General features: G+C 52.4%; 1 protein-coding gene across 2 annotated transcripts in view; it reads left to right on the top strand.

Moving 5' to 3' along the window:
* Nucleotides 1-310: 310 nt before the first annotated feature.
* MMP17 (matrix metallopeptidase 17) overlaps nt 311-19,769 on the top strand; it is a 68,580-nt gene continuing 49,121 nt past the window's right edge. Inside the window, exon 1 of one of the 2 annotated variants that reach the window (XM_074844101.1) lies at nt 311-439. In XM_074844101.1, the coding sequence (XP_074700202.1) occupies nt 311-439 (129 nt within the window). The remainder of the gene's footprint in view (nt 440-19,769) is intronic. The other variant, XM_074844102.1, reaches the window with a different exon arrangement.

A 19,769-nucleotide genomic window follows, 5' to 3' on the forward strand; every position in this document is an offset into this window, starting at 1 on the left:
AGCGGGGCGATGTGACCGCGCACCCGCTGCCCCATCAGCCGCCCCGGCGGCGGAGCCTCCTCGGCAGCGCGGAGCGGAACCGAAGCGAACCTCCCCGGCGGCGCGGAGCGGAGCGGCACCTCCCCGGCGGAGCGGCGCGGAGTGTCATCCCCCCCCCCCCACCCCCCATCACCCCCCGCCTCCCTCCCCGGCGGCGCCCGCAGCCCGGGGCGGGAGCGCGGATGCGGCGCGGAGCCCGGCGGCCCGGCGGAGCCCAGCGCGGGGCCGGGCCCTGCCGGGGCGGGCGGCGGGAGGCGCGGGGCGCGGGGGGATGCTGAGCCCCGCCGCCCGGCACCGCGTCCGCCGCCGGGAGATGCTCCTCGTGGTCGCCCTGTGGCTGGCGTGGCAAGAAGCGCCCGCGGCGCCGACCCCCGCGGCGGACGACATCACCCGAGGAGTTGTGAGTTATCCGCGACCCCCCCGCCTCCTCTCCGCTCCTACCCCACCCGGTACCCGCCTCTCCGGGTGCTGTGTGTCCCCCCCACTCCGGGCATCGCCGGTCCCCGCGGTGCCGGCTGAGCCCCGGCGGCTGGAAAGGCTCCCCGGAGCGCCCCGCCGCCCCCCTTTGCAGCCAGTGCCCTCCAGCTTTCACCCTCTGCTCGGCGCCCCTTTACACCCGGTGCCCCCATGCCCAGCACTCGCTCTACGTGGTGCTTCTCGCTGCATCTGGTGCCCCCCCGCGCCCTCAGAAGGGTCCATTTACCCTCCCTGCACCCCGTGCCCCCCGCCCCGCACCCACCGCACAGAGCCCTTTTGAAGCCGGTGTCCCCCCTCCCTCACACCCGGTGTTACAGGGCGTCCCCATCGCAGCCCCCCCGTGCTCTGTACCCTCACCACGCTGTGTCCCCCCACACCCCGGTGCGGTGGCCCAACTTTCCCCCAGCCCAGCAGCCGCGGGGTGACGGCCCCCCCCAGCCTTCACCGGGGGCTGGGGATCTCTCCGGCGCGGAGAAAGGGCTGGCTCCTCTCAAGGGCTCTCTGCCTGCGGTGGAGCCGCACAAACTCCCGCCAGTAAGCGGGATAAAAATGGCACGTTTGGAGCAGGAGCGATGCCGGAGGACTGGGACACGCTCGGGGATGCACTGGGCACAGCTCTGACTTCACTGCGGTGGTCGGCACAGCCTGGGCATCCCCCTGCTCCTGCTGCTCCGCTCATGGGGGGGGCGCACGGTCTGCAGCGAGGGACCGGTTTTAGCAGGCGACGAGGGCTCGGGTCATGTCCCTGCCAGGTCACGGTGTCAGCAGCTCTGTACAGCTTCAAGCTTCACACCGTCTCCTCTAAGAGGGGAGAGATGGAGGCTTTTCTCTTGGAGGAGGAAAAGTTTCTTGTAGCTGATACCAGCTGTAGCTTAGAGAAACCCCAACGACTCCATCAACCCTGGGTGTCGGAAAGCCGGCTGTGGCTGGGCGTGGGCGAGCAGTCCTGGGGCTGGACCCGCCAGTTTGGAGAAATTCCCTGAAATCCAGCGGATTTCAAAACGCTGCCCGGGTGCTGCTGTGAAGGAGGGAGGGAGGTTTGCAGCACGGCAGGGTTATCTAACGAGCGGGGCTCGCACGGAGCAGTGCGCCAGGACACTGCCGCTGAGGCTCGGCCGCCAAGCGTGTGCTCCGGCTCGCAGGCTCCTGCTCAAAAACACCTGCTGGGAAGGACAAAGCATATCGTTCCCCATCCGTTCCGAACAGAATAGAAAACGTGGGGAAAATAAGGCACATCTGCATCGTTATGGTGCGTTTGCTTTCCTCTATAACCAAATGTTAAAGCTGGAATTAATATTTCATGCAAACAGCACACGAATTGGTGTGTTCTGCCCCAATCAATTTGACTCAAACTTCATCTTCGACCCACTTTTACCCTTTCTACCATACGTGCTGCACTCGGCTTTTACAGGTTAAATGTTAATACTCGAGGGGGCTTATTAGTTATCGCTGGCAACTTTCAGGCATTAAGGTACCGTTTTTTTGTTCTGGACTGGATTTGAGCAGTAGCTCAAAACCACGCTGAAGAGCTGTGGCAGTCTCACAAAGCAAAAGGTGCCGGGGATGGTGATAGTGCAGACATGAACTGCAGGAGAAGGGTCCTATGCTAAGACCAAGCCCTATTTAGGCTGGGAAATACAGAGCAGACAATGTCAGAAGAGTGTCTGGGTGATTTCTCCCCTCCTTGCTGGGGCAAATACATCTCTGGCTCGAGACGGCGATAGTGGGATTATGAAGGGGTTGATTGCAATGTACGTTTGTGCTTATGCCCTCTAATGAGCAGCAGGGAGCACAGAATGCCAGGTATTTTCAGAGGTGTTTGTCAGGGAAATACCACTGTGTGGGAAGTGAGAGCTTTAAGAATTATTTGACATCCACTTTATGAAGCAACTAAGAAATTAAAGATCTGTGATGCATTTCAACCAAATATTTGAAAACTAGGAAGCATGAAACCATGGCAATAGAAAGCTCCACTAACCTTTGAAAATTATATCCAGCAATTCTCTGCAGCAAATAGAGCACAATGTCAACAGAGCTTTTACATCCCAAATACTCCCCCCTTGCAGCTGAGAGGCTTTCAGCGCCGAGCGGGACTGTGCCTCGGAGCTGCATCCTACACTCCAGTCCCGCTACAGGTTTGTTTTAAATGAAACAGTGATGCTGGGCCAAATTAAAGTTCAGCAAAAAGAAAGAGGGCTATAATTCAAAGGCCGTTCTTGTTAGAGTGCTGCCCAAAGCAATATAATATTGAATGATTCTCAGATTTCATTACTAGTGGAATATCCTGCCCAGTTTATAAATCTAGCTTGATTATTAATGTTTTTATTGTTCTTCATTAGCTGCTCTAACAAAGAGAGCATAAAATAGCAGATAGAACTGAGCTTGACTTGAGTGTTTCCCTTGAATTTTAGTATGTTGCTTTTGAGATTTACTACTTTGCATTTTGCACTGCTGCCTTTACAGTAAACCCCACAACCCCTCCTCACCACAGTGCCTAGCGTTCAAAAATTGCATCTTTTTATGGCTGTTGGGCTTGAGTGTCTCAGGGGTGCAAGAAGCAAAAACTTTATATATGTTAGTAGTAACGGAGTAATAAGAGTTCTCACTTCACTGGGCTTTGAACCAGGTCTGAAGGGAGGTCTACCTTCAAGTTTTATTTTTCAGAAGAGCCGGCATGGTGGAGCCTATACACTGAAGGTGTTGACCTGGGGACCTGCTGGTTTGTAACGAAGCTGGCTGTAGAGCAGGCAGCTCCTGCCTGCTGGGCTGTGTTACTGCCCACTGTGGGTACGGTCGCTGCACCGTGGGACGCTGGGCACCAGGCAAAAGCTCTGGCTTGGGGATGGACTGATGCCCAACGCTGAGCGAGCCTGGCCCTGAGGGAGACACTGTTCCTTAGGGAGATGCTTTGCCCTGACGCTGGGGTTGCAGGACAGGAGTTGGCATCGGGGTGGTGGTAGCATCACCGAGATCATCCCCTGTGGACGTGGCCTCTGGCATCAGTGGCCAAGGGATGCAGGAGTGCCTGGAAAGTTTTAGTTTGGTTGCAAGAGCATGGGTGCAAAAAACCCCTGTGAGCTGCTTTTTCTTGACTGCATGGTCAGGGGTGACAGGGAAGGTCTTTGCGTGTCCCCCAGGCGTTTCTCCAGCTGGGGCTTGCTGGGCATTCCTGGGGGCTTGCGTATGAGCGATGCCTCTCTCAGCCTCCCGCTCACAAAGCCCGCCTGTGTTGTTCCCAGAGAAGTTGCTCCCAGGGGATGGAGGCATTTGCATTCATCTGTGGAGACCACGGACCGCATCCCCCTCTGTCGCCGTCCCAAGCGGCTCTTTGTTCAGGGCAGGGCCCTCGCCTTTGTGGCAGCTTCTCATTTGAATGACAAGGATGTGCTTGTGGGGAGAGCTGGGGTGGCACAGAGCCCTGTGACGCTGTGCCCCCCCCCCCCCCCCCGGCTGGCTGCGGTGGGCTGGGGGGGACAGGACAGAGGTCCCTCTGTGTCCCCACATCAGGGAGTGGAGGGGCAGAAGGAGCAACAGTTTCCTACAAGTCTGTGCCCCTTGTCTCCCAGGTGCCGAATTTCAAAGCAGAAGCTGGCCCTTGCCTGGGGAATGGGCTCCTCCTTGCAGTTTCTGGGGTGCTTTTCCCACCTGCAAGAGGATAGGAGCATCCTGCTGCTGTCACTGCTAAATGCCCATGTGCAGCTGCCCTCCTGCTCCCACCTGCCCCAGGATCAGCCAGGAACTCTCCTAAATTGCTGCATTTAAGCACCTGGGGTCTGGCACAGTGTCCCAGAGACATGGCTTACCGCCTGGTTCAAGGCTTGGGATAATTGGCCCTCAAAGTAAAATCCTTGCATAGAAATAGACTGTTCCCTCTATCAGGAGAAACTACCAGACTCATAACCTTCTGTTTCTGCTAATGGGGAAATTAAAAATTGATAACCCCAGTTGGAGCTTCATTCAGCCTTCTAAAATGGCAAGTCTTTCAGGACAAACTGCTCAATAGATTCCCTAAACAATAATGCATTCAGGCCAACGGCATTGGAGAGAGGAGCTTTGCTCAGCCCCTCTGTCATTAAAGCACTTCATTCCCTTCCCGCGTGGAGCAGTGGCCATCTCAGGTCCATGAATTCCCTCCAAGAAAGTTAAGCTACCATGTTAAAAAATAAATAAAAATAAAGGGCTGCTTGTTGCATTTTAAGGTACCTCTTGAAGCCAAAGTACAATGCAAACTAAATTGGCTTCACAAAAGGCTGGCTGGAAGCTTTCAAACAGACAGGCTCCTGTGAAAGCATTTAATCTCGTATTAAAGCCCTGGCTGGTTTGAAGCGCTACTTCCCTTTCAGATTTGAGCACCCCAGACTTCCAGATACAGTCATGCAATTTCCTCCTGTGCTTGGCTGCTATTGTGGGCCCAGCCGTGTGAACTACCCATGGTAGTTAAGCTAAATCACTGGCTTTAATGAGACTGCCTTCAGGAAGGCTTCAGAGCAGGTGGGTGAAACCCTCCCTTGGCTCTCACTGGGGACTTCCCCATGATTGGTGCTGGGGATGGAGCGGGTGAGCTCCCACCTTGGCCTCGCTCTTCATCCGTGGGTGCTGCAGTGAAGTGTTGTGGGGTAGAAGCAGTTCCTGGCGGGCAGGACCCCCCAAGCCGGACCCTGCCATCCCTGGTGGCAGCGTGTGGTGCAGCTGTACCTCGGTACCCTCCTTTAGCCCCTAAAAACTCCTGGGGCTCTCACAAGGGAGGTTGCTGCCTGCGTGCGCCTACCTGACTCAGCCTGTGATGTTTTGTTATTCTCCCTCGTTAAACTAAACTTGGAAAGAGGCAATGTGAAATGCAGCGCGTTCCCATCCCTTGCCTGGCATCGGACGGGGCTCTCCCGGTTTGGTGTCCGGTTGTGACTCACTGACGGGACTACGCACGTCTGCCCCGCCGAGGACACGGGGGTGACAGGGGTGTGACATGGGTGATGTCGTCACTCACAAAACCGAGGGGGAGGCTTGGATGTCTCCAACGCCCTGTTTAGTCTTTGCAGGTTCAGTAGTGCCAGCAGTGGCTCCCTCTGACTCATCACCGGTGCTGTGCACTAATTTCTCATTATTTACTCATTGGCAAAAGTGCTGCAGGAATGGGCTGTGTGGCTCCGGGAAAGGTCACGCTGCGGCTGAGGAAACCTTTATTTCTGGATGCTGTGGGAGCAGGCGTGTACCCTGCGTGGGTCTCCGGTCCTAGCTGGCCTCGTGGAGGTGACAATGTGGGAGGGAAAAGCCCTCGCATCTTGGGTGCGAATCACCAGCTGATGGCAAACCTGGGCCGCTGTGTTGCTCTTTAAAGTGTCTTGTTCAGAGTAGAGCTGTACTTGAAAGCCAAGGATTTGCTTTCAAAATAACCTGGGATCTGACAGCAACAGTTCTCAAAATGCTTTCTTTAATCAAAATCACTTTAAATGGGTAGATTGGGGAGTTTCAGAAGCTCTTGCTGCTGTGCGCGTGCAGCTGCGTCTTCTTTGTCCCAGATTTTTATGAGGATTGTCTCTGATTTCTGGGTCAGAGAATTAAGAGATCTGATGTTATATTAAAAAACACCACACCAAACCACATATGCAAAGTTAAATCCAGTGCAAAACAAAGCAGACGTGCGGGGGCGAGGGGAAGAAGCTGCTGAAGGACCAGAGAGTTTTAGATGAGCGTAATGAGAAACTGCCTTTGACAACGGGTTTGTTCAGAGGAAAGTCCTGCCGTGACTGATGTGGAATAAATGCTGATATTCATCAAGGAGTGTGGTCTTCAGATGGGACTCTGGCAGTTTGATTAGCCATGATGATATAATAGAAAACAACCCGATTAAATCTGAGGAATTTCCTGCATCAGAATAAACCATGTGCACAGAAAATCGTTCTTCCAAGAAATCTGGAGATGATCTACAGCTCCTGGTGAGAACAGTCCAAATACAGTGATTTGGAAAGTGGCAGTATATTCAGGATTTTTTTAATATTTTTTTTTCAAGAGGAAGTTTCTGCCTGTTGACTGTCAGTGGTCAGACGGAGTTCTTCACACTGGCTGACATATTATTTCATCCTGACAATATTGATCTTTTGGGTGAACAAAAGCAATTTTACCTGTGTCACAGGGTCCTTGCTTGAAGGTGATGGACATGTTTGGATTATATCATCTTGTCATTTAACAAACCCCCCACTGGCATCTCCTGTGGCTTAGCTCCTGGCTGCTGGAGATGACCCGACAGGCCAGGCACTGCCGTTACATCCTGGGCTTGCTCTGCAATTCAAGTGTGTCCTACACGGCCTGCTACACATGTCCTTCTTTAAGGATGCAGGACAAAAGGTTCCCTCATCCAAAACACAAGTGGGAGATAAGAGGTCTGGACTGCTTCATCCACAGGTTTGACTTTATTTCCAGAGGTTGCCTGTCCTACAGCATGGTGGGGGTGTCTAACCCCCATACAGCTTCCCAGGGCTCCCATCCCAAACCACCTGGCTCTGGATTTTTCCACCTCCCAACAAATGCCTCTTGCTGGAGATGGCAGACTACCAAGAGATCAACAGGAAACTTCAAGGGCTGTTGCCAGACTTTGGGGATCTCACTGTCCAAGGCTTTTTTTGAGGCTGAAGAAGCAGATCTGCGAGCAGTGTTGGGATCAAGCAAGCATCTAAACCATGGAAGGGACCTGAATGGGATAAAAAGATGGAAAAGACCAGTGTGCAAGGAAGGGGTTCCCATGGGATTCCTTTTGAGAGGAAAGCCTGGAAACACTCATCTGAGGAAGCATGCACTTGTTTGGCAGCTGTAGACTTTCCAAAATACTGCAAGTTACAGCTATACTGCTTATTCTCAGCCTTTGGCTGTCTATGTATCAGTCAAGCCTTCATTTTCTCAGTGAGATGTTGTTATATGCAGAAGTACTATTGCTGATATTGTGGCTGAAGTACATCTCGGAAGATGGATTTTCATATTTCTCTCTAAGTCAAAGCTGTGACTCCTGGTGCCCTGAGCTGGGTGACTCTGGCTGGGCTCTTCCACAGCCACCCTGAAGGCAGTGCCTTCTCAAAGGCCTATAATTACCAAAAACATGGAGGTCTGCTTGGCTGAAGGGTGTAACACAAGAAAATGCTCCTTTTGTCTTACTGTAGCTCCTGGGAAGTTTGGTTATAGGATCCCAAGGAAATCACAAGGAGGAAAACGATACCATGACTGCTAGAGACAATCCCACCACGACTCCAGATCTAATTACCTGTAAGCTCTGGAGTTGATGAATTCAGCTTTTGGGAAAGGGTGTCAGGTGTCATTTATCACTGAGCAAGAGAAAAACAAAGCAGTCTCTCTTGTTTTTCTTGAGCCCACCATGTGGGATGTCCTCCGGAGATATTACATCCACTCAACATTAGTTATGTCCTAGCTTGTGCTTGGTTGAGGCTGCACCTTTGACAAGACACGTGGTGGGGAGCACGGGGAGCTCCCACCAGCCCATAGGCTTGTTCCCACCTTGTTACTTGTGTTTACTTTGTCATTGCTGTTCCTTCTTCATGCTCATAGTGTCCCTCCGGCACGTCCGCCAACAGAAGGGCAGTCAGTGGTGCTGCTCAAGTAGCATCTTTGCTCCTTTGATAAATTCTCTGCATTAAATTGACTTTTATTTTTCTTGTTTGTTCTCTGTTTTGTCGCTGCTCAGCAAATTCCCTGTTGCTCTGTACCAAGCCATGCTGTCTCTACCTTTACATCCCTCATGTCAGAGATGCATTTTTGTTCAAAAGCGAGAGGAAATTGGGTTCACAAAAGGGAAATCTCTCATAGACGCGCCTGTGGAATGGCAACGTGTTTTATATAAAGGCACAGCTGAAGAGAGGTAGGTGGTTTGGGACTTTTGCCACATTTTGTTTATGCTGCAGAAATGTATCCTCTAGGTCTGATCAATGAGACTCTGAAATGAGGAATAATCTTGCATGGCCTCAGCTGACACTAAAGTGTACAGCAATCCAGTTCTTCCTCCTGGGCTGGATGCGTGTCATATTTCATGACAGAATGACAGCCCCGTCAGACAATCTGTTGCTGTTCTGGCATTTCTAATACACCTTGTGCTTTGGTACGCACTCACTCAGTGTCCAGCAAGATCAAGATAATCTAGAAGAGATCAGCTGTCATGCTCCAGGGTCTCGTATGGGTGGTGAACAGGGCAACAGTGATTTGAGTAGTCTTCTACAAGCTCACCTGGGTTAAAAAACTCACTCAAGAAGACACTAAAATTCTCTGCCTAAAACCTGGAGCACCAAGTGCCTGATCTGCCAGGCTCTGAGGTACAAGATGTAGTCGCTGACCAAGCAACTGCATCGCTCATTGAAAGGTGACCTGAGCTCTGGGCACCAAGTCTCATAGTCAAAGGCTTCCCTTCGTGAAGGGTATCCAGTCCTGTCTGGAGTTGGGTGGTGTTCATGGAGTGCCCTCTTTTCACCATCACTGCAGCTCCCTGGGCTTAGGTATAGCTCAAGGGGCTCCATGTGAGAGGCAGTTGCTGGATCAGCATTTGGCTCTTAAGAGCTGCTTTGTTCCCCATCAGACTGAGGCAGTGTGGAAGAAGAAGCACTGGGTGTATTTGCTCAGCATTGTGGTATGAGAGTGAATGGTGCTTTGTAGGCGCTGGTGGCAGTTCATGTGTGGTTGGGCTGCACCTTGGCAGGGTCCTGGCAGTGTCAAGTCCTGTCACCACTCATGGCGCTGTTGGGAGCCAGAGGCATTGAAGAAGAGGAGAACTTCTGGGAGCTGGGCCTGCCCTGGCTACAGCTGTGGGATGCAGCTCTCCCAGGTGATGCCCTGGAGTGATTTCTGCCTTCTGGACACTTACAGGTCTGCTCCTGATCCCTGCGCTGGGGTAGGTGTGTGCCCCACGGGTCTGCTCTGCAAAACCCATCTGCTGAGCTGGGCTGGCTCTTTTCACCCACGCTTCTGTTACTGGGGGGTTTACTTTCACTGGTCTCTCTCTTTCCAGCTAGGTCTTTGCCTGCATCAGGGTTTGCCAGGAGCCCAACGGTGCCCTGTGGATGAAGCAGTCTCCCCAGAGGAGCAGCTCTGAGGGCTCATGCTCCCTGCCTGGGCTGTGCACGGGGGCGCAGATGTTGGAGGAGATGAGTGATGGCGGGTGCCCTTCCTCACCCACCGGGGTGGGACCGTTCCCCTCCCCGTAGCCCTTCGGTGTTAGCAGAGCTATTCCAGAAAATCACCTTCTTTGAGCAAAAGGGGTTTCTTTGCAATAGCCCGGGCTCCAGAACGGAGATCTCCCCGCTCCTAGACTTTGCAGAGAGCTCTCCTGGGAGATGTACCTCAACCGCTTTTCTCCTGCAGACAAAACCCCGGGGTGAGATCCCGTCCCGGAGCCTCTGCTGGCCCCGGCTCCGCGGCCGCGGGCGGTGGGAAGGGGCCGCGCAGCCCCCGGGGCCGGCCGGGAACCGCTCGGGGACACCGGTGCGTCCCCGTCGGTGTCGTGCCGGTGCCCTCTTGTGGAAACTGGGAAAATATCCGAGAAAATATGTTGGTGCTGGGCTGGGGACGGAGGTTGGAAACCCACTCATTGGAGGGGGGTAGGGTGCTGGGGTCTCCCCCTGTGTCTGCGCCCTGCCCAGCCCTCCGGGCTGCTGCCCGAGTGCCTTTTTTATTGCTGTAATTAATCGAGGGTGGGGGAAATGGTAGTGACTTAGCCTGGGAGGCTGGGGCTCCCGGCTTTCAAATCCTGCCCCTTGGTGCAAACCTTTGGTCTCTAAATCCCTGCGTGGTGTCAGCAGTCCGTGCTTTAAGTGGATAAAGTTTGCAAAGTGCCTTCCGCGCCTCCTTGCTCTTATTCTGCAGTAATTGCCACCTACCTCATAGCAAATACCTTTATCAACAGCTGCACAAACTTTGACTTTCTTCTTGAAATAGCGTACCGCGGTGCTGAGCCCACCGCGTATCTCCCGTAGCCGCAGAGCAGGCACAGACCCACCATCACCTGTCTGCGGTGGCTCTGCTGCTCTCCCCAGGAAGGCGTTACGTCGCTTCAGCCACCTCCTGAAAATGTCAGCGGGTGAGCGCGTCCACGGGACCGCAGTGCCAACGTGCCGGCTCTCGCCTTCACAGCCCAGCACCACCCCCCCATTGCACCCAGGCAGCTCTGGCTGCAAAGGGCGATGATTAATAGCTGCCCTGGAGCAAAGCTGATGATGCCAAGTGTCTTCTGACCCCTCCAACCGCCTTGCTTCCAGGCCCCTTTGTAATAGCTGCCAGAAACCGTGCTATGTTGTGTAGGAAGTGCCAGCCTGGCACCGTCGGACTGTTTTCCATCCTCCGTTCTGGTTTCCCAGCCCTGCAGGACCCCGGTGAGCCATGTGCCCTTTTCCCACCTCCACCACGGGAACAGCTCAGGCAGTGGATCTAGCTCTGCTGCTTGGGAAGCCCTAGTCCCACAGCTTTCCTGAGTTAAAGTTCTCATCTTCTCCGTGTTTTCCTCCTATCTCATTTATTAATATCCTCTTCCTGAAAAAGCAGCTTCTGTTTTAAATTTCTAAAGAATTTTAACTATTAAAACCAACCTGTCTCCTGCATTTCACAGGCTTGGCAGCTCCTCTTCCTTCTGTGCTTTCCTGGAAAACGGGAAACAGTGTCTACAAAAGCCTTGCCGTCTTGGGGGAGGTCATCGGTGCGAGCCTGAAGGGTGGAAGGAAGCAGGAGTTGTGAGAGCTTTGTGTCAAATTCAACTGGAGTTCTTGGGGTCACTCACTGTCCCTCCTGCATTGTGCCTGTCTGTGTGATCACAGATACTACTTTTTGCTTGTCTATTTAGAGGAATCGGTTCTCTGGGCAAGGACAACTGGGGTTTTTTTTGTAGGTCTGGGCTCATCTCTCAACCTCTGGGCTATCTAGACCCATACCTGTGTCTGAACACTGACAGTCCTGAATTCATTTCCTTTTGGTGAGGGACAATATTGTATTTCTGATGTTGTGCACAGGGAATGCAGTCTAGGGAGCCAGACTTGTTCAGAGCCAGGTTCAAACAGGGATGAGGAGCTGAGCCCTTCCTCACGTGCTCAGAGAAGCTCAGATCTTATTCAGAGCCAAGAGATACAACTGCAGAAATTTAATTAATGTTGCAAAACCCTTTAAAGCAGAGTTTCTGGCAAAATTGCCAGCTCGGCTGTGCAAGCAGGTAGGATGCCTGAGTGGCCTCTGCAGGGATCTGTCACAAAATAACAAATGTTTCTTTGCCCAGATGGTTGGGAGGACGACAGAGGAAATCGATACGGCATGCTCTCCTCCTCTGGGGTAGCCTTGAACTCTAAAGAGAAAACTAATTGGCAGCCAGTTCCCCAGCAAATCACCTTGGGATGCTCCAAAGAGCTGGAAGTTGCTGGGTAGCAGCTGGGAGTGGGGCAATATGCCAGCTTGGACCACCTGGGCAAGGGCACAGGGTCTGGCCATCATCCGTGGGTGATGGACCAGGGCTGGTGTGGAGCCCTGAGCAGGGGCTGGTGCAGAGGAGGTCATCTCAGTTTGCAAATTGGCCATACATTGTTTAGAGCAAGAAAAAGTTACCATCTGCAGCCATGACTGAGCCTGGAGAAATAATAATAAAGGCAGTGGCAGGTGGAATAAAATAGGCACCCATTTGGTTCCTCCACGAGGATGAGAGGTGCAGAGGGAATTGCTCTGTTGAGATAATCCCAATACCGCCATTTTTCAAGGGTTTACAAGTCTCAATCCACATCCTGGAGGACGAGCTTGTTCCTGGGGAGGGGCTCACACGTCATGGGGGCAACACTGCTTTCTGCTGTGATCGTATCCTCAAAGTCCAGATGGGACATGCTCAAGCCATCTGAAAAGGAGGTGACCAGAACCAGCCCTTCTTTGGCGACTGTGCAGAAATAGGGGTATTTGACTGAGGGATCAGCTCGCCTTACCTTCAAGGGACATAAGGGCTTATTAGCCAGAATAAAAGAGCAAATCTGCTTCTCATTAAGAAGCATAAATTAGTTGTTGCCACGGCATCAAAACAGCTGAAGGAAGCTGGTGGACTCCAGTCTCCCTGGGCCTGACTTGCTGGCACGCAGCGGGGCAGGAGGTAACCTCGGCAAGAGCAACAACCGAAGCAGCTGCAAAGAAATCCTTTAAGGACTCTCCTGACATAAATAAACATGGAAAATAAATGATGTCCCCAGCACTCTGCCCTCAGCTGATGGGAAACAAGCTGCATTAACACAGTAGTTCAATAACCTGGAAGAGCTTCAAAAGAGACCTGCTCACCAGCCCCAGGAGAAGGGGGAGCGCTGCCTTCGAGCGTGCAAAACAAGGTTATGAAATGTTCCAGATACGAAACAATGGGGTGAGAAAGTACTCGCGAATTGAATTATGAGTGATGATGGTTTTCCTACAAGGAAGAGCAGAAAGGAGAGGAGGTGTCTGTAGCTGGTGGTGGATGTGCAAGGTGAGGACAAGGGTGCCAGGTTTGTACCCTGAACTTTGGAGCTGTGACGTGGGAAAGTTGCCTGGGTTTTCTGTCTGTCACATGAGTAGTAATCATGCTTTCTGCAGGGGAATATGTTGATAGTTAAGATGAGGGCACATAAAATCTCCTAGGGGACTTAGTGATGTAAATCCATCCCCAAAGGGGCAGAAGTAGGTGCCTAAGCAGAGGGGGCTGCCGGGGTGGCTGCCCCACCTCTTTGGGGCTCAGAAAATGTGAACTTCTCCCCCAGCCCACCCTCCTTCTCCCAGCTTCCCACTGCTTCAGCCCATCTCCAGCTTCATCCTTTAATTAGACAGGACGGGGCATTACCCCTGTATTCAGCGCTCCCTGACAGCTTCTCTCTTAAGGCAGCCTCTGGATGGATCGGAGGGGTTACCACTTCTTTTATTCAGACTGTTGCATTTCTCCAGCTTCTCTAGAAAATTCCCTTTGTTCATTAAACGACCTGTCTGTTAGGGCCCAGATGGCTGCTTTTCTCTCCGCTTTAGAAATCGCCTGCTTAATTTCCCTGGTGCCCTGCCAGCCCTGCGCTGGGGAGACTGCTGGGGAGGGGGAAGAAGAGCGCCCAGCAGCCAGCATCATGTGCACCGACATGCCATGGCTGAGGGGCTCTTGCAGGGCTTCCCCAGCACTGTCCATGCCTCCGGGGACAGCTCTGGGCAGGATGGGGAGGACCAAAAACTGCCATGATCTGATGGAGTGATGGCTGGAGGACCCTTTCCACCCTCTCAGGGTCTCCCGGTGATCCTGTTTCTCCCCTCTGCCCTACCAAAACAGCACCCAGGGGGGCTTGGTCCCAGCACTCACATCTCTGACAGCCTTTTCTTATTTCCAGCCTTGTGCTAGTGATGTTTCCCTGTGTTTTGAATTTAACTCTTAATGTTAACTCTTGATTTCAGTGGACTGTGCTTGTGATGCCAGTGACCCATGCCTGTGGCAGGCATCAGGTACCCAAGGCATCCCTGGCCATCACTGCCATGTGTGCCAGCGAAGGGCTGGGCACCCCAAAAACCCCCCACCATCAGAGTCCAGGAAAAGAAAAATGGGTGCAGCTGAAAGCGATGCAAGCGTTTTAGGAGGGGGAGGAGTGTTGCGACCCTGGCTGAGTTTGGGGGGACAAGGGGGGCTTAGCAGGAACCTACCCTGCTCTGCTGTGGATTCAGGAGCAAAAAAGCCAGGCTGAGAATTTCCTTGGCGCTTGAAGGAAGGTGTGTTAAGATCAGGCAAGGCTTAAATATTTTTTATGTACTGACTTTTAACATGCAGCTCCATTCTAGAGAAAATGTTGTCTGGGAGGAGGGCTGCCGTGTGAAAGCAGCACTCCATCAAGGCAGCTGACAGCAGTGCCCTGCCGCGGAGGCTGCGGAGGCAACGCCGTGTGGCTTTGCTCACTCGTGCGTTTTGCAGCCCTTTCTACTCTCCTCCTAAAGCCGCTTTTGCAGGAGAGGTTTCTCCAGGAAGTCAAGGCTGCAAAAGTTGGTTTGGTGACTCAACTGACGCGCACCTGTATTGATGTCTTAACTGCAGAAGGAGGCTCAGGACCCACTAAAAGAAATTGCATCTTCGCTTCATCGCAATTCTTTATTCCTTTGCTGCAGGTAGCACCACAGATAAGTGGCCTCTTTGCTGAGGGGGTGGTGGCGGCTTTTATGGAATCAGCCTCTTGCTCATTTTCACTGCCTCGTTTCACAGACTCCCAGCACTGTGTTTTTTGAGCTTCCAGGTGCATGTTGCTGTTTTATGTAGGAAGATGAGTTTGGTCCGCAGATGGGTGAGGGATGTGAGTAATGCAAATGTATCCAGGGATCTGCTGCGCTGACAAGGTGCTGGAACCATCTCCCATTGGAGGAGGAGGTTCAGCAGGGGCCTGATGCTGCTGAACCCCTCCAGGTCCCCCCCACTGTGGCTGCCCTTCTTGGCAGTACCACCTCCCCTTCACGTTTCAGATGTAATGCAGAAAATGCATTGTATCTTGAACACGTCTTAATGCAGTCATGCTAAATTTAAAGCTTACCTTGGCAGGGCAGCGCAACGCGTGAGTTCGCTCATTCATTCTGTGTCTCAGCATCCCTTGGTCACACTTGGGTTTGGATTAACCTCCTTCATCTCTTGCTCTACCCTTTTTGGTTGGTCCAGATATCTGTGCCATTTTTCCTAAGAGTGGAGCAGAGGCTTCACTGACTTCCCCAAAGGACCCTTGACAGTAACATTTCACTGCTGGTCATGGGTGCAGTTAGTTCAGTTCCTTTCCCCTTATTCTAAGGCAATTGCAGAGCAAAAGCCTCTCATGAGAGTGCTTAGCCGCAGCATGGGCTAGGCTCTGGCATGCCACTGGACCATCTTCCTGCTGCCAGAGCTAATTTGGGAGCTCATGGGACTGCTGGTCTCATGGCAGCACTGGAAAATAATTGCTGCTGTGGTTTGAGTTTACAGTGGGATGTTATTTGCAATGTATTAAATTATGTTAAGTGCCTGAGTATATGCTCTTATTTAAGTATTTGTATAAATCTATCTGCATGCCCTGGTATTAGCTCTCATCTATCCCCATCCCACCTCTGTGCTCATGAAAGGAGCAGCGTGGTTTTCACCTGGTGGCTTCTCAGTTTTTGTTTTTGCTGAGCACACCTTCACCCTCACAAAACCAAAGGCCACGGGGTGGCCCCACGGCACCCGGGCAGCAAGGCAGCTGGCAGCTCCCCACTGCCGATCTCGGTAGCTGGGCGGGTTTGCTGGTAGGCAAACTTCAACCACTGCACAAACTAAATCTGCTTTCCTTCCTTCAAACATAAGGCTGGTGGCTTGCTCCTGCTCTGCTGTGTGTAGGAGGCAAGTGGCTTTCCCCAGAGGATGCTTATGCTCAGTGCAGTTCGGCACAATGCTCCCTAAAGCTCTCCAAAAGGATAAGTCATGGGTTGGCCTTTCATGGGTTTTAAGAAAGTCCTTTACCTGCTCAAGTCTTTGGCTTCCCACCCATTGCGATAGGCTTGCAGTAGTCTTCCTACTTTAGCAAAAGGCCTTGAAATCTTCTGATTTTCTAGAAAAATGAGCAATGGGAGTTCCTTCAAAAGGGATACCAGAAGTCAGGCAGGTTTTTCTGGCACAGCTCGGTTTGCTGTGCCCATCAGCAAGGCAGGGGCAGAGCCGGGGGTGCCTGGACCAGTGGCCAACCCTGTGCTGGGCAAACCTGGCTCTTGCCACCTGAAGCAGGGAGCTGACCTTGGCTCTGGCAGCACAAGCCCTGTCAGGTCTGCATTAACCAGCACTGCATCACCAGCAATGGGATGTTCCCGATAGGTGAGCAGCAAAACAGCTAATGACTTCTGCCATTTGACAAATGTTTCCTGACACTGCCGGGGAGGTCATCGTATTTCCCCCAGAGCCATTTGTCTTCTCGTCCCCGGCGTGTTTGCATTCAGACCGCATCCTGCCTTTCCTGGCTTGGCATAGCAGCCGGCGCCTGGGAGATGCTGCCTGTCCTGGGGGTGCCAGGCGTGAGGGAGGACTGAATTCAGCTCTGTGCACGCCGTGTTTGGTGCTGTTGAAAATCCCCTCTTCAGTGCAGGCAGCTGAGAGGAGGTGTCCATGGGAGTGAAGCTGCTGCCTGTGCCCTCAAAAACAACTCGCTCTGTTAGAGAAGAGCCCAGGGGATGGTGGGGCACAAGAGGAAACCCCCTCTTAGTGCATGCCCAGGTCCCCTTGCTGCCCTCCTGCCATCTCTGGAAACCTCCACCTTATTTTCTGAGTTGCTCCATGGGTCCAACACCCTGGGTGATGCACCTGGCAGCTCCCGTAGGTGATACAGTCATTGTTCAAGCCCCCTCCATGCTGTCAGGGGGCTGTGCTGCTGCTCCTGCTTGTGCTTCCTCCACTCACGGCAGCTGCTGCCGCACTGAATAATTTACACAATAGCTGCCTGGCTTTGAGGATCTGCTGCTGCCCACTGCAGCCACAGTGAGCTGGCTGGTACGGGTCCTACAGGACAGGGCACATGCTGAGAAGCTTCTGCCCGTTGCTGATGGTAGGGCAGGAAGACAGGCAAGAAGCCAGCAGCCCGGGCAGGTCAGCACTGGGAATCAAAGTCACCCTGTGCCAGGGGGATGAGCCAGGGCTGGGACCTGCTGCTGCTCCCGGGAGCAGCTGAACTGCCCAGGTGGGAGCCAGTGCTGCTGGGGTTTTGCTGGCTTAACCTGGGGCTTGGCTGCCTGGCATGGGTCCCCTGTCCCGAGCAAAACATCAGCTTTGAGTAAAGCATCCAGAGCTGCTGCACAGTGGCACATAGAAGGAGAATTAGCTTTCCGAGCACTTCTGGTGACCATCACCAACATGCCACTGCCCATCTGCCCATACATGGAGCCTGATGGAGGGCGGCAGCTGCAGATGCAAAAATCCAAATCCAGCAAGCAACCCCCTCGCTAACACCAGCACAACACAGCTTTGCTCTGCTGGTGTCCCCCGGCCTGAGCCAGTGACCCGCACTGGAAGGTGCATTTGGTGTGCGATGTTCCATCCGCCCGTCCCCTGTGCTTCACGTTGGACGTGTCTTTAACAAAAGATGGAAAACGTAGCCAGCTCCAGGCAATTTTGCCTGGGAATCAATATTTTTGGCCTCGTTCTCAGTTAAAACACTAACTTCAACCATTTAAAACAAAAGAAAAACAAGGCAATAAACAAAGTCTCCAAGTGACTGAATAGCAAGACCTCACAAATGAGATCAAGTAAGACAGAGAAGTCTGGAATTTTAATGTTGGAGGAAATGCCTTTTCCTGGATTTATTTCCCTTTGAAAGGGTGATGCTGCTTCCAGACAGCACAGGGGCTCCTTTCCTGGGGAGGGGACCCTGTGGTGCCAGTACCCATGCAGAGGGCAACAGAGAGAGGCAGGAGGTAGCCAAAGCATCTGGGAAGAGGGGAGGAAGGGCTGGATCCAGCCCCGCTGCAGAAGAGGCAGCGCAGAGTGGGTACAGAGCCCAAAGACATCGCTCCCGGTTTCCCTGGGCTTCCATCACTGAAGGAGCAGAGCGTGGTGATGCCAAAAAGGTGAGTTTAAGTGGAAGTCTCACAAGACAGAGATGCTCTGATAGGGAGGGCATCACAATTCATGAAGCCGGTGTGTGTCGGAAACCATTCCCTTTATTATTATTTTTTTCTCTTGTTGTGCCGTGAGATGGTTGGGCTTTTTCCAAATTGCTCCCATGTGGGTGGAGAGCTGGGGGGGCTGCATTTCACATTTCATAATCTGTGTGACTTGATTAATTCAGCCGTATGTTAAAACCTCATGAAATTGGCCAATTTTGCTGAGGTTTAAAATAGATTATATCCATCTCCTAACGTCAGTTTTGCAAATAACCACTTGGCAGCTTCTTAAAATGTTAAAGATAGGGGATAGGCTGCACACCGCCAAGGAGAAGGCATATTTAAAAGAGATAATATGTCTTCTGTGTGAGCCCAAATGAGGAAATAGATGTTTGTGAAGCTCTTTAAAGCATGGTTATGTCAAGAGCAAGAAGATCACTTTTGTTTTTCATTTGTATGCAAGGTGAAGAAAGGACAAGCAGTTTTTTTTCTTCTCCTCTGAACTCTTACAATCTTCCACCATAGAATTGGTGATAATTGCTGCAAAATGACCTAACTGGGTCAAGGTGTAATTTTGAACCTTGAGTATCTTTCACTAGGTGAGAAATTCAAATGATTTGACTTTGACACCTTGGCAACCCATCACTGGAACAAATAGAAATATGGAGAGTGGATGTCAGCCACAGAGGTGAATCGATGGAAAGGGCTCTTGGGTGTCAGGAAAGACAGTAGCTGGCCTTTCCCAGGGCTGAGCACAGCCTGGATCGATGCTGCTTTGCACATCAGACTTGGAAGTGCTTTAAGAAGTTGCCTTTTTTTTTTTTCCCCCTCTTTCTGGAAGATTTTTTTAGTTTTGAATAAAGAAAGGATAAGTTTTGAGTTGTGGGGTGAGGATGAACTTGGAACAGCAGGGTGAGGATCATAGAATCACAGAATGGTTTAGGTTGGAAGGGACCTTAAAGATCATCTAGTTCCAACCCCCTGCCATGGGCAGGGACACCTTCCAGGAGACCAGGTTGCTCAAAGCCCCGTCCAACCTGGCCTTGAACACTGCCAGGGAGGGGGCAGCCACAGCTTCTCTGGGCAACCTGTGCCAGTGCCTCACCACTGTCAGGATGCACTTGTATGTGGGAGAGGGATGTGGCACAGCAGCCTTGTGACCCTGCTGCAGTCATGGGGTTGGTGCAGTGTGCTGGGGAGCAGGATTAGTTTTTGCTTTCTGTGTGCACAGTCCCTCATGTAGGACATAACCTCATGTCCCCACTCACAAATACTACTCTGCCAACCACCTCTCTGGGACAAAGGAAGCTCCTGTTTAATTACTGCAGCTTTGATTTTGACAGTATAAATTTCCCTTGCTGCCTTCTAAGCCTTCAGAGTTTCCTGCCAGCAAAGATAAAGTCCCTTTGCAAAGGCTGTTTGCTCCTGCGACGGTCCCAGCACTCCCACACCAGACGAAAGCATGGGGAGGAGCAGAGGGTGATGTGCCATGGCTGTAGGACCTTCATCTGATGATCTCAGAGGGCTTCAAAAATGGGAGTTAATCCAGCCTGCAGCAACACCTCGTAGTCGTATATAAATGGCTGGAGGGATGGGACGAGCAGCCAACCCTTTGGTTTTTGGGAATGGGGGTGGGAAGGAGCCAGCAGCAGTTCAAAACACAAACCACTGGCTGGAGC

Source organism: Strix aluco, chromosome 18 (assembly GCF_031877795.1).
Source record: "Strix aluco isolate bStrAlu1 chromosome 18, bStrAlu1.hap1, whole genome shotgun sequence".
Lineage (NCBI taxonomy): Eukaryota > Metazoa > Chordata > Aves > Strigiformes > Strigidae > Strix > Strix aluco.